At 37.6% G+C, this 15,788-nt stretch overlaps 1 protein-coding gene across 2 annotated transcripts in view; it reads right to left on the bottom strand.

Moving 5' to 3' along the window:
- Positions 1-554: 554 nt before the first annotated feature.
- ppp2r3a (protein phosphatase 2, regulatory subunit B'', alpha) overlaps positions 555-15,788 on the bottom strand; it is an 89,436-nt gene continuing 74,202 nt past the window's right edge. Inside the window, exons 1-12 of one of the 2 annotated variants that reach the window (XM_038292349.1) lie at positions 14,239-14,915; positions 12,833-13,117; positions 11,287-11,390; positions 11,086-11,188; positions 10,906-10,980; positions 6,738-6,981; positions 6,608-6,656; positions 6,434-6,523; positions 6,148-6,323; positions 5,938-6,056; positions 5,493-5,599; positions 555-4,907 (exon numbers count right to left, since the gene is read on the bottom strand). In XM_038292349.1, the coding sequence (XP_038148277.1) occupies positions 4,811-4,907; positions 5,493-5,599; positions 5,938-6,056; positions 6,148-6,323; positions 6,434-6,523; positions 6,608-6,656; positions 6,738-6,981; positions 10,906-10,980; positions 11,086-11,188; positions 11,287-11,390; positions 12,833-13,117; positions 14,239-14,379 (1,590 nt within the window). In that variant the 5' untranslated portion in view covers positions 14,380-14,915 and the 3' untranslated portion in view covers positions 555-4,810. Of the gene's footprint in view, positions 4,908-5,492; positions 5,600-5,937; positions 6,057-6,147; positions 6,324-6,433; positions 6,524-6,607; positions 6,657-6,737; positions 6,982-10,905; positions 10,981-11,085; positions 11,189-11,286; positions 11,391-12,832; positions 13,118-14,238; positions 14,916-15,788 lie in introns of those variants that run through there. The other variant, XM_038292348.1, reaches the window with a different exon arrangement.

Below are 15,788 nucleotides of genomic sequence, written 5' to 3' on the forward strand. Positions count from 1 at the left end.
TGTACTAAGGAGAGTGTAAAGACACCTTTCCAATCATACTGCAAGCTGCAGTCAATCATCCTATACAGACTTAATGCAGCTGCTTGTTTTCGAACACTTGCATTTTTCAGTGGTTTGGGAGTTTTTAAAATGTTTTCCTTTGCATATATGCAGATTATTTTTCTGTATGCTTGTAATTCTGCCATGTTTATAACTATTGCCTTGATTTCCTTCCATTTTAGTATTTTGGGGGTCTGGTGCAGTGTATATGTCACAGTTATGAATAATCTCGTGATATAAGTGACAGCACATTAATTAAGTTGCTAAGGAAGGCAAGATGTCAGCACCTGGGAAAAACAGTGGTACTGTATATACGAGGGCAATGGTACAAAAGTACTAGTTATAATACTTCAATTTCACCGTTATATAAGCAATTAAAAAGTCACCAGTGTTTTGTTTGACCTGAAGTCTTTCCTTAATTTGAATCGTCTTTGGATTTACTACAAGTCTAACTTTTATTTATTCTAGTTAGAAATGGGGATGAGTGGGAACAAAACAAACATTTTACAAGGAAGAATAATGGCAGAGCTTTATTGAAAATGTATTAACCTTGAACTTCAAATAGAGGAGGCATAAGAAAAGGGAAAGAAAGTCAGCAAATAAGAAAGCAAGAGGGAACAAAAAACATGCCAACACAGCTTGCAACGATGAACATCCTCCATGTTTGCTCCGTATGAGAGGAAAAATATCACTATAAAAGTCCTTCCTGCATCTCTCTTTGCAGAGTTATATGCTAAAATCCTGCATGGCTTCTTTCATTTAATGATGCATCACATTTGAGCACCAGAACACATTGCATAGAACAGAAAAGTTAAGAATAACTTTTTTTTTTTTACATTCAGAGAGTGAGCATGTGTCTCTGTGTTAGAAAGCTTTAAAGGTTCGTGTTTATGTGGATGTCAGAGTGGGAAAAACGAGGATTTTATCTACTTCTAGTGATAAAAATCCACAAATCTAACACACTAACAAACACACATCTAGCATAATTTACCCCCCCAACCCAAGCCACACAGTGGCACAATAGAAATCATGACACATCATAAAACAATCAGGCTTATTATAGCTTAAATGGCTTATATCATAACAATTGTTAAAGTACAATTTAATACAGAAGTCAGATTTACAAATGGTTAAAGCATAATTGGAGAAATTAAGCAATATACTATAAATCTTTGCAGGTCTTTATCCCTTTGAATACAAACTGTGTACACGAGGAGGTATGTACGATAAGCAGATAGTCTAAATAACACCAGATCCGTTCTTTAATATCAATACTGAACAAACACCTTCGTCTGCATGTGATTTTAAGGTAACACACACTGATAGCATGGGTAGCCTGTCCCTGTGAGCCTAGCATCGTAAATAATGTAATTTCAAAGAATAATTAAAAATCTTAAAACATTAATATTACTGTTATGCTGTTGAAAAATTAGTTATCCTGACATGCAAAAGGTAACACCTGGTTCAAGAGGCGCCAAGAGCAAAGTGGACAGATGTCTTCTTAAAATTTTCAAAGTTGTTTTTGTACTAATTATTGCAACTAATTAAGATCAAAAGAAGTACACTATTTCACTCTTAAAAGTGTAATCTGCAACATTAACTGACATTAAACCTACTGAGAAGTGTTATAAGTAGGGGAGTCAAAAGATGAATCTATATGATTGTTAGATTGGGCTAATTTGTTATGTCTTGAATGGAGAAGGCTTAGCTTGCCCCACTACTACTACTAGACCAAAACAATAATGTTATTGATTTAGTCATCTAACAAGTCTTTGACACCTCTTTGTCTTTTTTCTGTTTTATTTCTTACAAAAGCTGTCAGTTCATAAAAAAGCTAGACAGGATAGTCCTGAGAGATCTGACAGAAAAGACATGATCCTACTTCAGAACAAATCCAATTTCAGACACATCATAAGAAACTACTTCATGCAGCTTAATTCTGATGTCATGGTACTTTGGAAGGGATATTTCTAAGAAGTCGACATTTGTTTAGTTCTCAAATGAAAACAGGAGGTGGTATGGCAAAAAATATAGTGTACAACGTGTGGAGAATAGAAAGTGTGTTTTTGATCTAAGTCACTGCCTGTTAGGAAAGTATTTGTGGTTCATGGTTCATCTGTTTGGACGTGTTGCTTTTCTAGTTGAAGCCACAAAAAGAACCACTGTTTCCATTAACTATGCACATGCACTCTGTTTTATTAATAAGGCAATGTGGGACGGTGCTTCTTTGTTCTATAGGTGCCTGCTCTGTCTCCTCACATCCCAGTTGGTTGTGGATATTGGATGCTCACATTGTCCTGTGTTCCACAGGAGATTCTGAGATTAAGGGAGTTGCTTATTCCCACTCTCACCACATGCTTGCTTCAGATTACAATCAATAACTGATGTTAGATCACAACTTAAATCTAACTGGCTCCCGCATGGAAGACCTTTACCATGAGAAAATGAAATTAACTGCGTGGCTTTATTAATAGGATTAAGCTAAAGAAACATCAATTTGTCTGTGTGACTGAATTAAAATTATACATTTTTTTGTGTGTTTTCTCCTTCTTATAAAGTGTTTTCAGAAGACATTTGTTGTGATTTGGCCCTACAGTATATGAATGAGTGAACTGAACTGAATTAGTTGCCATAATTTATTGCATTATACATTTTTTTACTGCTTTATTCCTATATCTGTCAACTACTTTGACTGGTTGTGTTATTGTTATTATTTGTTTCACTCAGGAACATGATTGGTGTTGTACTCCCTCTAACCTCCATTTTCCATGAGAATAATATAGAAAAAAGTAAAAAAAAAAATAAAAAAAAAATAGTAAAGTAGTTTTTTAGGATTAATTTTTTCTTATGAATTTCTAAATCCAGGTTTGTCCCGTTTTCTGTCAGAGACTGTTAGCTTCAGGTTTCAACTACCATATCTTCAGGCCACTACTTTTTCCCATGCTTTTAACCATGCGGCTTATAAGAAGGTGCAGCTTTTCTCTGGATTTTTCCTATCTTCCAGAGGGGGAAGTCAAAGTTGGAAATGAAAGAATAAGGGGCAAATTATTATTTAGCACAAGAACATGCTAGCAGCTGGCACGAAGGATAAAAAATTTCCCCAATTCACACATTTGGACAATTATTTGCTGTATTAAAAGCTGAACCAATAAGGAGACTAGGCTAAACTCCTGCAGAGCTGAAATTAAAAGCCTATGAAGCCCCATCTATAAGCTCTTTCTAGCTAGCATTCTTGTCCTTACTCCATAACCAGGGGCTATATGTAAAGCTCCCCCTACAGGTTTGGTGGGCGACAGTTCAGTAGATATCTGTGGCTTTTTTTTTTTTTGGATGGCTTGGACAAGGTGTCAGAAAAAAATGTGATCGACTGCATACATCATGTGTAACTAACGAAATAGTGTAGACTTTCACTGCAGAAAGGTCGAGGCCAAAATTAAATAAAAAGGACAGCATGTTTAGCATGAAATAACTTAATAATTTCAGATGCAAAATAAGCATGAGGCCTCTTTCAGTAGGTTCTAATATGTGTGAATGTTTGTGTGAGACATCATGAAGTTCAGTTACATTTACCTCTACATGTGAATGATAACATCTGGACAAAATATGTTTTACAAACATGTTGAACATGGCTCAACGTGGTGGATGAAATAAAAAAATCTTTTTACACTTCACCCCATTTTCACATAGACTAATAATAAAGAACTGTACCTCTCTATGACGACAGGAGACAGTTGGTTTTGCTGGTAGATCTATCTCATTAAGAGATAAAAAAAAGTGTTAAATTAAAGAAAAAAATGCCAAACAGGAGCAGCAGGAGGGACGCAGATCCTAAACTAAAACACACCTGTTTGCAATATCACAGAGGTTACATGTGGAAATGTTCAGACAACCCTACCAGAGAGTTTGATATGACTGGTAGCATGCTTCCTTTAATGTGCGTCTTTCCTCAGCGTCAAATAAGATGCAGGGCTTAAACGCTACAGTCTATGACTTTAAATGGAGGAGGGACTCTGGGGGGAAGGATGGCACCGATGTGCAGCTCAGGCAGTGAGAAGACTGGACTTCCACAAAGGAAGCATAAGCAAGCGATCCTGCAACATGCAGTCACAGAGACAAGCATGCAGTATCCCATTCTGGCCACAGAGAGGAGGTGCTGATGTAAATGCCACGAACTGTTACATGACCTCTCCCTGAGGAGACCTTGGTGTTAACAACTTCCTTTACCCGAAATGCAGTGACAAGCGTATAAGTGTATGCGCAGCATGTTCCTGAGGGCTGGGTCTGCGGGTACGTCACAGGAAAGCACAGGGAGGACTGCCAATCCCCAGTGGCAGTGGTATTTATAAATTCAAAGAACTCTGTGTCAGTCTACCTTTGGCACAGCAATGTTAAAAACTTAATTAAAAAAGAAGAAAAGATTGTCTTTTGGCATGATTGTCAGTTGAGAATTCACAAGAGAAAGATAAAAATTTTAAAGTTAAGAAGTTTTTTCCCCATATTCTCAACAGCTTTTTCTCCACTATCTCTATCTTTCTTCTTCTCAAATGCTCAAAGAGCAGCAATATTGTAAAGTCTTTGTGTGTAAATGCATAACTGCATCTCTTACACAATAAAACAGAAATGTGAAAACACAACACACTTATAAACCCCATCCTTAGGGGGGGTCTCTGCAGCCACACCTTCTTCAATATGCATGCCAGGAAGTCCTTTGTCGTGTGGATCCTATGTGTCATCCTCACACTGAACATCTAGCAATTCAATGTTAGGAGATTTATTCCGACAAGTCGGATATGACCAGTTTCTCCATTTTATTTCCAATCTCTCCTGGTATTTGAAGCTCTTCAGATTCATAGTCCTCATCAAATGTCCTGTGAAAAAAAAAACAACAGTCATACAATAAAAATAATAAAAGTATTCCCCATGTTTTACTGTATAGATGGTTCAGGGTTGTTTTTGCTTTTCATCTGACCATAACACCTTCTCTCACAGATTTCTATGTGCCCATCTGTACTTCTTGTGGGTTTCTTACAACTAAGCCATGTATTGATTTCTCCCTTTAATGGTTGCAGTAGTAGCCATTCAACATTTCCCCAATTTCCTTCATGGGTCCTTGGCTGGTCCTCTACAATTCCTTTTTAAACATCAATCTTTATCCTAAAATATTCTTTCTGTCATGATTTGTGGACATTAAGATCTAAAGAGAAGCATTATCTCCTTTTAATTTAGTGACAGGGTGGAGTCAGTGTAAAAAAAATAGGCATGCCCAGGACAAAGAGGGGATCACTCTAGTGGCTGGAAGTTTGACTGGGAAGGTTCATTTGGAATGGCTGCCACTGTATGCACCACTTTGTGTTAAATGCACACATTTGTTGAGTGTAATGTGACTAAATGTGACAGGGTTTAAAGGGCATATATAGTTTTAAAAGGTAGGGTGAAAATGTTCCAGTGTGTACCCATCATGGAGCTGTTCGTTTGCAGTCTCCTCTGCAACCAATATCTCATACTCTTCTGCAGCATATTTATCCCAGTCAGACGGCTCTGGACCTTCACTGTCAAAGTCCTGGAACACACAGATTTGTATTTATTTATTTTTTTGTACAGCTACAAAATAAATACAACAAAATAACTTAATAGGTTCATGCAAAATCAATGAGTAGATTACATAGGTCGAAGATTTAAAACACTAAAAATCAAAGGGTTTGTATGATCAATGAAAAAAAATGCTAGCTATTCTTTACAGAGGGGAATGTAAAAAACATCCCATTAAATGTAGATCTAAGGGATTTTATTTTTCAAGATTTTCTTAATATTGTATTCATCATACAGATCTTAAAACCTTTTCCCCTTGCACCTAGAACTAATTTGTTTTCATTGCAAACAAGAAATGTAGATTGGCACCTTTTGCACTGCAAATGGATCTCTTTGCTCGTGGTCCAGGTACTTTTCCAGATTAAAGAAGGTGTCGAAGAATATGTGAGCCATCCTGCAGCGCTTCAGATCACTTAGGGTTATCTTACCTAAAAGAAAGGTTTTTATGTGTTAATTCTTGCAGGTGTGCAAAAGCACTGAGTTAGCATGGGAATTTAAAATGATGAAAACATATTTAACCTGGATTCTCAGGCTTGACCAAGTCAAGCATCTGGCAGAGCAAATCCTGGAATGGCAGGGGTTCGATGCCCATTCTCTCCATCCTCTCACACTGCTCTTCATAAAAGTATTCCAACTCGAACATAGACAGGACACCATCACCATCAACATCCATGCAGCGAAACCAGTACTCTATACTACAGAGACCAATGGGAGATAAAATGTTAAGCAGGTTGCTGATACTGACGTTTAAAAATTGGCTGAAAACAATAAAACGATGGTGAGACAGATATATGTCCAGCAATACCTGGTTGGATTTTTCTTGTCTTCCTCAGACAAGAGGAACCAGACAAACTCCGCATAGCTCATCCTGCCTTCTATCTGCACAGCGTTGCCCCTGGAGACAAAACCGACTCAGCCGTTTGCACCCAGCACCTCTTTTATGTTGCAGTAATCAACTTCTCTCTGTGATTTCACTTACCTGGTAACAGCACCGGAAAACAACCTGTCGATGATTCTGTTTGAAGATGCTGAATGATGGGGGGGGGGGTGAACAAACTGAATTGGACCATCATACGGAAATGCTGTATCTTAGTTAAAGTTGCTCTTACTGTGGTCGTTGTATCTTGCCAGGTCCTTGGGATCAATGTAGAGGTCATGGTCAGTGTCCAGCTCCCAGAACTTGCAGTAGATGACATAGAAGTGTTCGTAGGAGAAGTAGTCTGTGATCTGGTTGATGTCGTCCTCTTCTTCCAGGAGGGCTAGGGTCTGCAGAAAGTTACTCCTGCGCAGCTCAGTCATAGTGATGCGGCCCGTCCAGGAGCGGTTCACCACATAAAATATCCGCTGGATCACCTGTTTAAAAAAGAAAGATACATACATTCACTGGGAGCTATGACAAGAAAAAATAGAAATATTTTTTAAAGATTTTGTTAAAAAAAAAAGATTTCCATTTCTCTATTACCAAACTTAATGCAGCTCATTTATCTTTAGATGCCTTAGGATTTTTTTTTTAATGTTTATTGCTTAACATAAATAGTGTACCACCAATCACATCGCAGTCTGTGAAAACATTTACCCATATGTATTTGTACATTCAAGATGACTTGTTTAAGTTCAAATGGATCATCAGAACAGGGAACAAGAGTGATTGACTTTGAATGCACCATGCTTTTATTTCAGAGGTAAAGAAAATTATCCAGAAACTTCAAATCTATAGGGATTTTCACACACAATCAGCTCTCACATAAATGCAGGATGGTCCAGAAAGAGTAAATATGAGTGGCAGATCTGAAAATGACACAGGGTGTCAGAAGCTAAAATAAGACATTATTACAGCCAAATATTCCAGAACAAATCTGAGCCCTCGAGAATTAGGCTAGTTCTGATGGCAACAGGTGGTCTAATCCAGCACTAACAAGGCATACCTATTAAAGTAACTGATAAGGTGTATACTGGCATGATAAGTTACCATCTGTTGTATGAAAGCAACCTTAAAGGTATTTAATCATTTTCTTTCTATAGATTCTGTTTAAAGGTTCTTAGTCAAAGGGCCATCGAGACCCCCAATGCATTTCAGTCATTTCAAAATTCAATATCATCAATTCAATTCAGTTTATTTATATAGAGCCAATTCACAACACAAATCATCTCAAGGCACTTTACAGTTCAACACATCACAACTCCAGTCTCAAAATTGGCGTTGCAATTTATGCCCATGCCATTTTGTACTAAAAGAAAAGAAATGTCGGCTTAAATCATGATCATATATTAGCTTTGCATATCACTTTATTTTTATATAAAATTGGAAACTGGAATGGCCTGTGGTGCAAGGATATTAAGTACAGATCCTCTTTTAAAAGAATCTCATTTAAGACAAAAAAAAACCTATAACCCTTTAAAACAGTCCTTAACTTTAAGGGCTGCTTTGTACTCTGATGTGTAGCAATAACCTTCACAGAGAAAATGATTATGACAGTAATAAATTGACAGATCCACATAAATCGTGACCAGGACAGCAAATTGTCAGGTTACTGAAAATATGGTTTTCTGTAATGATCTTGGTTCTGTTGTTTTTCTTTAAGCTTTCTGTTTCAAGTTTAGCCAGGTTTTTCATTGATTTCTAGCTTTTTTGGTGTGTCTGGATTCATTTAAGTTGCTTAGGTTTTTCTGTCTGTCCCCTGCTGCCTCCTTGTGTTCTTTTCCCTTGGCTTCCTCGTCAGCTCTAATCACACCTGTTCCCTATCAGCTCATTACCTCTACCTTTGTTCAGTCAGCCATAAATACACTCCCTCTGCAGTCCCTCTTGGCTGGTTCCTCGTCTTTACCTTTCCTCACCCTGGCTCCTTGTTGGTTTTTCCCTGATGTCTCCATGGTTCTGGTTAGTGTTTGATTTTTATGTTGGATTTTTGGATTCCTGTTTTTGTTAAACATTTTTTAAGTTGGATTTTTGGATTCCTGTTTTTGTTTACCATTTTTTAAGTTGGATTTTTGGATACCTGTTTTTGTTGCCTTATCTTGCAATAAACCCTCCAAGAATTCACCTCTGCCTCCCAGCTTCTGCGTTTGGGTCCAATCTAAACCTTTTAACCAAATCGTGACTGAAGGAACCAGCCAAGAATGGACCCAGCAGAACACGGCCCGGACGCCCCCAGGAGAATTTCCATTATTCTCAGGAATGCTCTGGACTCCATTGCCGCTCTCAGTCCGCCTTGGAAGAGGGTGAGTGCGGCTGACCAGTTGAAGCCAGTATTCCTCTCTAACTCCTCACTTCTATCACCCCCAGTTTTATCTGAGCTATTCGAGGAGTTGGAGTGGAACCGCCAAGCCGCCTTCGCCCAACTCTGCAATAGACCGATGAAAAACCTGGCTAAACTTGAAACAGAAAGCTTAAAGAAAAACAACAGAACCAAGATCATTACAATTTTCACTCCAAGGAGTGAAGATTAGTTCACAATGAAAACCAGGCGTATCAGGGCCACACTTAGTTAAACAAATTAAAGGTTAGCATGCATTTACTGGTAAATCGACCTCCAATAGCTGCTAATGTCTCAGACAGGGGTGTGTTAGCTGACCTACAATCTGCTGAAAGGGTCTTAAAATGGACTTTTGGCAGACCGGGACCTCGGCTGCAAATGGAAATGTAGGTAGCTTTGTTTCCGTGATGTCACGATGCACTGACGCACTCGAGAATCTCTGCACTTCGGTGCAGCGAAACCTCGACTTCAGTGGCACGGGTCGCAGCTGCTCCAATCCACATTGATGAATCCACTGCATCTAATGTTACACACTTGGTATTAACGGAAACGGCTTTGCTGCCAATAAAATAAAGGCTCTATGGTATTAAGAACGTTATTCAATGGATTAAATAAAGACACATTGATATCCTAATGTCATAATTAAGAGCAATATCTTTAAATCAGCCAGTGATAGAATTATCAGGACCAATGTTGTGTTCTAAGAATTAGAATACATGAGTGGATTCTCTAAAGGAATACTTAAAGCTGTGCCTGTGTAACCACACTGTTGGTGCACTTGGTAAAGACTTAAAATTAAATGGTTTTTCTTTTGAGTAGAAAAAACTTATAAAACATTTTGAAGAAAAAAAAAATCAACCCTGTTTAAAGAATATGTATTATGTTGTTTATTGAAGAAAGTACAAATAATTATTAAATATGTCAATTAGGATTAGTAAAATTTAATCTGAGAACCAAAAACCCACCGGCAAAACAAACAAAGATCAGTGGGACAAATACTGATCCGCTGTTTCCTGTCCTCATACTTATGCTAATTTCTACCCTGTGATGTTATTTGTTCAGGAGAAACAAACATCTTAATGGGTTTGAACAAGTGTTTACATGACAACTCAGACAGGATATAGCTGTCCTTTATGCTGATTTCAAAGCAGAAAATACCTAAATGCACCACAAATCTTTGGAAGATAGTTCAAGTAGGGCTGCAACTAATGATTATTTTGTAAATTGATTAACCTGTCAATTATTTTCTGATTAATTGATTAATAATCGGATAGGCAAAGGTTCTTTAAAGAAGACAGTTTTGCAAAATTTAACCATGTGAAACTTAAACTTTTCAACTTGTGGAGTTCTGGATAGTGCATACAAAAAAATTATTTTTTTTTATCTTAAATGCAAATTTTTTTATATATTTTTTACATTCTTGGCACAATTACTGCTCTAAGTGGGTTGCTCTTTCAGCTAAAGACACATTTTAGAGTCTCTACACTCAATTTAATGATTAATCAATAAGTGAATTAGTTGCCGAATATTTAAACGATAGATTAATCACGATTAATCCAACTAATTGTTTCAGCCCTAATTTTGACCATGCGACCGACATTAAGAAAGGGAGGACAAGTACAAGGATAGACGTAAGGGCATAAGGAACAAAAGAGGTAAAAAAGAAGAACACAGACGAAATACTAGCACCGTGTAGGAAGTAACAACATAGATATGGATACGCTCACTAGGAAAGTCACAGCATTTTTTTTCAATGCGCTCATTTTCTTTTTTCTAACTATTAAGACCCAAAACCATTAAATTCTAGTGCTTAAAAACGTTTTCAGACTGAGTAGGAACTTTTGATTAAAGTTAATGGAAATTCTTTCTCATCTTATTGTGTAATATTAATGTACCTGGTTGTAAATATCAATATAAATTCAAAATAGAACTACAACATAAACAAAATGGTTTACAATAAATCACCCAATTAAGACAATATACCATCTAAATAATAACTTTTTCCATTAATTTCGCCATGTACCGTTGTAATGTAGCGTGAATGGAATTCAGGTGCATCCTTCAAAAACGTGAGCCCTGGATGTGTGTCCACAATGTCCTATGAGACAAGGAGAAACAGTTAAAAAATAAAGACAATCTGTGCATTAAAACAAACACAGCAGCACAGATTTGTGTCTGAACCAAGAGTAGAGACAACACCAACCTGGAGTAGAGGAATGAAGTCTTCCTGTTCCAAAGAGTTAAGCCCGGGTTTAGCTAACAGGTAAATAAACCTGGATGAATCATCATGAAAACTGTGCAACAACCTGCAGAAGAGAGGAGGGGAAATATGGAGATTAGATTTCATAATCTGACTTAAGTTAAAATAATTTTAAAACAATAAAAAAAAAAATTGTATTCTTACTTCCTCCATGTTGCAACAAATGAATGAACTGAAACACAGCCTTTCCTCTCACCACCAGCAGCATAGAACATGGGAGCTTTCCAGTAAAGTGGACACCCACACACCTGAACAGAGACACAGACAAACCCACAAGTGCTTAACTGAGAAAACATGCAACATGGCTAAAAATTAATGCAAATAATAAACATATTGCTAAAGATGTGCACAATTCCTAAGTAGAAGAAAAGCCATGCGTGATTTTCTTATCATTAAACATTCTACATCCAACAAGCATAAATATATCTATTATTACAATAATGTCTAAAAGAATCAAGAAAGAGCGTATTTAAGAAAGCAATTTTCTATTTTAGACTGAAATTCTGCATAGAATTTCTACAATAGAATAACAATAAGATTGCGTAAATATTTTTCATTCACTTTGTTTTGTTATTAGGTTACAAACAAGATGCAGATTTGTTCAAATTTACTTATAATATTCTAATTGGTATTATTCTAGGTCATAATTATGTTGATAACATTATGATTCTATAATTTATCATTAACAAAACAACATTTTAGAGATGGTACTTGAAAACTTGTTATTGTTGTTGAGTTGTTCTATGAAAACAAACCCTGTTTAAATAAATTGTATTTCGCAGAACAGGGAACAAAATTTGCTGGATTGTAAAATTGTTGACCGCTGACCTAGAGCCTGAAAATAGCTAAAATTTACTCATATAAGGATGAGCAACTTGTCAGATTTTTATTTTTTTATTTTTATTTTTATCTGATATAGGTCTGGACCTTTATTGGTCCATTCTAACACATTAAAGGTACAGTGGAGAATGTTCCTTTTCTGGGTGGTTGGTCAAAATAAGTGGTCCTCCTAATTGCCAATCACTCTGATGATATGTTTACATAAGGCCGTCTTAGGTGCTCAGCCCCATTTTCACTTACCGGTGTTGAGTCTGACATTGTGGAAAAATCTTTTGGAAACTAAGCTTGTATGAGCGATGCAAAAAGCAACTTTTAAACAGAGAGTGCACGAGGAGAAATGGTCTTGTGCATGCTCTCGCAAGTTCCCACTCTGGAGCAGGTACAGGGTTGTGCAAATGCATTTTATTTTTTTTGCAAAGTGGAGAAGGAAGGTTTTTTTCAAAAATTTGAGAAAAATCCTTCACTATACTTTTAAGATGGCTTGATATCAACCATGCCATTTTGGTTCTGGCTTTTTCCCATCTCGTCCTGGTGGAAGATGGCTATTCCACCTGCTTTAGCTTCTCCACAGCTTTGTCACTGATCTTTTTCTTTGACCTCCATCATACTGCTTCCTTTATTAAATTTCACATAGGTAGAATCTATTTATATAGGTGAGGCCAATTTGTTAAACTGCACTTTATTTGGTGGCATCGGATTAAGGGGAGCAAAATCAAATGGACCCCCCCCACTTTTCACATTTGTGTTTGTCACTGTGTGTTGGTCTACTCTATTTGATCAAATATCAGTTGATTTCTACAAAACAGTATAAATGTCAGTAAAAAATAACAAATTTAAAGTAAATGCTGACCTTTGCAATCCTCCCCATTTCATAAATGTTAGCCTTCTCCTCCTCGAACTCTGCGAAGGCCGTCTCTATGGCAGCAATGGTCGCATCGTGGTTGGCAGCCTGGCCAAGGGCAGGGAGCCCACGGGGGTAGTAGAACCTGGGAATGTTAACGGCAGGAGGGGGGTGTGCGACGATAACGGGGGCAGGAGGAGGGCTTGGCGAGCGCGGTGCCGGGGGTGGAGAGGCTGCGATGGTGGGGGGTGCAGGAGGAGGTGTTCCTGGCTTCTTTTCTGGTCTGGGCTGGAGCTGAGGAGATCAAGGTACAGTATGGAGGCATATTACCAAACTGATCAAATCATATTACCGTACATATGGTGTTTATAATTTGTACTTTCACAGTAAAAGATATACTCTTTGAAAGAAAAAAAAAACAACACCACACAAAGCTACAAATTTAGCCCCTTAACTAAAAGCATACATGGATGTGAGACAACACACAATAACCACATTTCTGGGAACATAATAAATATATTTTACGCACATGGAAATTCCCAGTGAGTGATGAATATTTAACAAACTTGTTTTGCAATCAGTTAGTCACTATGTCAGTCAACAGACTGCATAACATTATTAACCGAGGTGTTGGCAGGGAAAATTCAGAGTGGTGCAAGACCATGGAAGACAACATATCGCAGTGTGGAAGCTTCCTTATCATAATCTCTAAAACCCTAATAAAGTAATAAAAAAGAAAGCTAGCTGTTATAATAATGGGATCGTTCAGTTGAAAAATCCAACCTGTATAAACCAGTTAGTCAGACTGACATCACCATATCTTTCCATTAATTTCGACTCTTATTAGTGCCAGGCCCAATAAATACTGAAAAATCTAATCAGATTTTTTCCCTATTATTTAAATGGATGAAAATTAATTATCAGTGTAAAAATTAGCCTAAAGCCGCACCAACATTGGAGCCCTTATGTGAGTTCAATATCACATAAAGTGTGATGTGATGAATAAAAAGTAAATTGTGAGAAAAGATGTTGAACCAGTCCTGAGTGGAATAAAAGGTTCCAGATTGCACAGAACATTACTGACTGTTGCAAATTGAATCTCCAGGCAGACCTTAGTGGAGTCCTCTCGTGGGCCTCCATGCTATCTGTATTGAGCAGGACAGCTGTGGCTGTGTTTCCCTTCAAAGCGTTCATTCTATCACTCTATTCCTGCAATCCACTGAACTATAAATATACCACCAGTACCTGTCTCAAAATAGTTTGCCATACGTGGCATGAAACTCTGTGTGTCTAAGAGCAACAGGACGCGACTACTGTATCTGTGTTTTCAATGCAACATCATTGCAAGTGCTTTACATGACGAATACATGATTGAATGCATTCTTCTTTCACCTCTGAATGCTGAACCGACTGACCTGTTGCTGCTGGAAAGACTTGAGTCTCTTCTTGAACCGTGAGGGCAAGACAAAGTCACACCCCCTGGCCAGAAAAGCCAGCTCCCCTCTGAGGTCAGGATCCCGCCGTAACGAGTCCTCCTTGACCTCCTTGATCATCATGGTGGAGGCCGACACTCACAACCCCCTACGATATATTTGGCCAATGACACGGCTAAAGATAAAGTGGCTTTCCAAGGGATCAAACAATCGTTTAAGTGTATTGAAGGAGTTTAAAGAAGAGCTCCCAAATCTGACAACATCCCAAAAGCCACGCAATCCAGCAAAATGTCCTTTGGCAACAACTTGCACTTTTAAAATCTATGTCCTATGTACTCCACTTCTTCAGACGGAATTTAAAAGCTGCATTCTGTAGAGCGGTATTCCATCAACGAATCTGAGTAAGGAGGCATTCCTCTGGCGTCCTGTGCCACGGAGAAGAACGGAGCACAGCAGCATGGTAGTAGGCTCCTTTATCTCCAGCTGCAATCCCAAACTACAGCATCTGTCCTGTGTAGAAACCTCAAAGCTGTCCCCATGTCAGCTTTAGATGCTTGCATTTGAAGTAGCCTGGCTGGAGCCTGTAGCTCCAAGCTGGGGTTCTGACAAACTGCGGTGAGAAACATGAGCCATGTCAGGCTCTGGTAATAACACACACACACACGTTAGCACACACATGCAGGGAACTGTCTGTCCCAAGCATTAGGGTGGTGGGTAGGAAGGGTCTGCAATCATGTAGCATATCAGTGTCTAATGTTTTGCATGAACCGTGTCTTCCTCAGTTCCTGCTTGGGACTAATATTAGCCAGTAGGAAGTTACAACTTAAAGTGTTTGAAATAATTCTTCGTCAAACAGGAAGCCTGTCCTAAACCTTCATATGAGCAGCCTGGACTAGTAAGCTACAATATTTTCATATCAATGTAATTTGAGATGAAGTGAAAAATAAGTGGCAAAGCAACTCAAATTACATAATCTGCACTCAACTAGAACTTAAGGTGAAAAACATTGATAATTATGTGATGATTAATTCTATTTAATAAAAAAACGAATAAAATGTAATGTTCAGCATTACAGTTTCAATTTATCTAAAAAAAAAATTGTAGTTAACAGGCCTCTTAAGTATACTTAAGATTATTGATAACATAATTGATAGATCTTTCCAAAGTTCCAAAATAAGAAAAAAAGCTTGTTATATTTGATGAAAATATGATGACGAATGTATAAGTTGTGATAGCAGCTAGTTTTAATACCCTCTGTAATGGCCTGGAATAATTTGTACTGTAAATTGGTTTTGTTACTTCTATCCCTTAAGATAACTTGCAGGAATTTGCCATTTATGATTTATTATGAAACTCTTCTGCACTCTAACGTCTTTATTGAGTTAAATTCACACAGGATCATATGAGAGCCTTATAAAATATTTAGGGAAAATAGCCTTAGGCGACTACCTGCTCTATCAAAAATCTGTTTAGTTGATGGAGAGTTCAACTTTAAAGTCCTACAACTAAAACAAACAAAAAAATAATAATAA

Source organism: Cyprinodon tularosa, unplaced genomic scaffold (assembly GCF_016077235.1).
Source record: "Cyprinodon tularosa strain WSP-4 unplaced genomic scaffold, ASM1607723v1 ctg310, whole genome shotgun sequence".
Classification (NCBI taxonomy): Eukaryota; Metazoa; Chordata; class Actinopteri; order Cyprinodontiformes; family Cyprinodontidae; genus Cyprinodon; species Cyprinodon tularosa.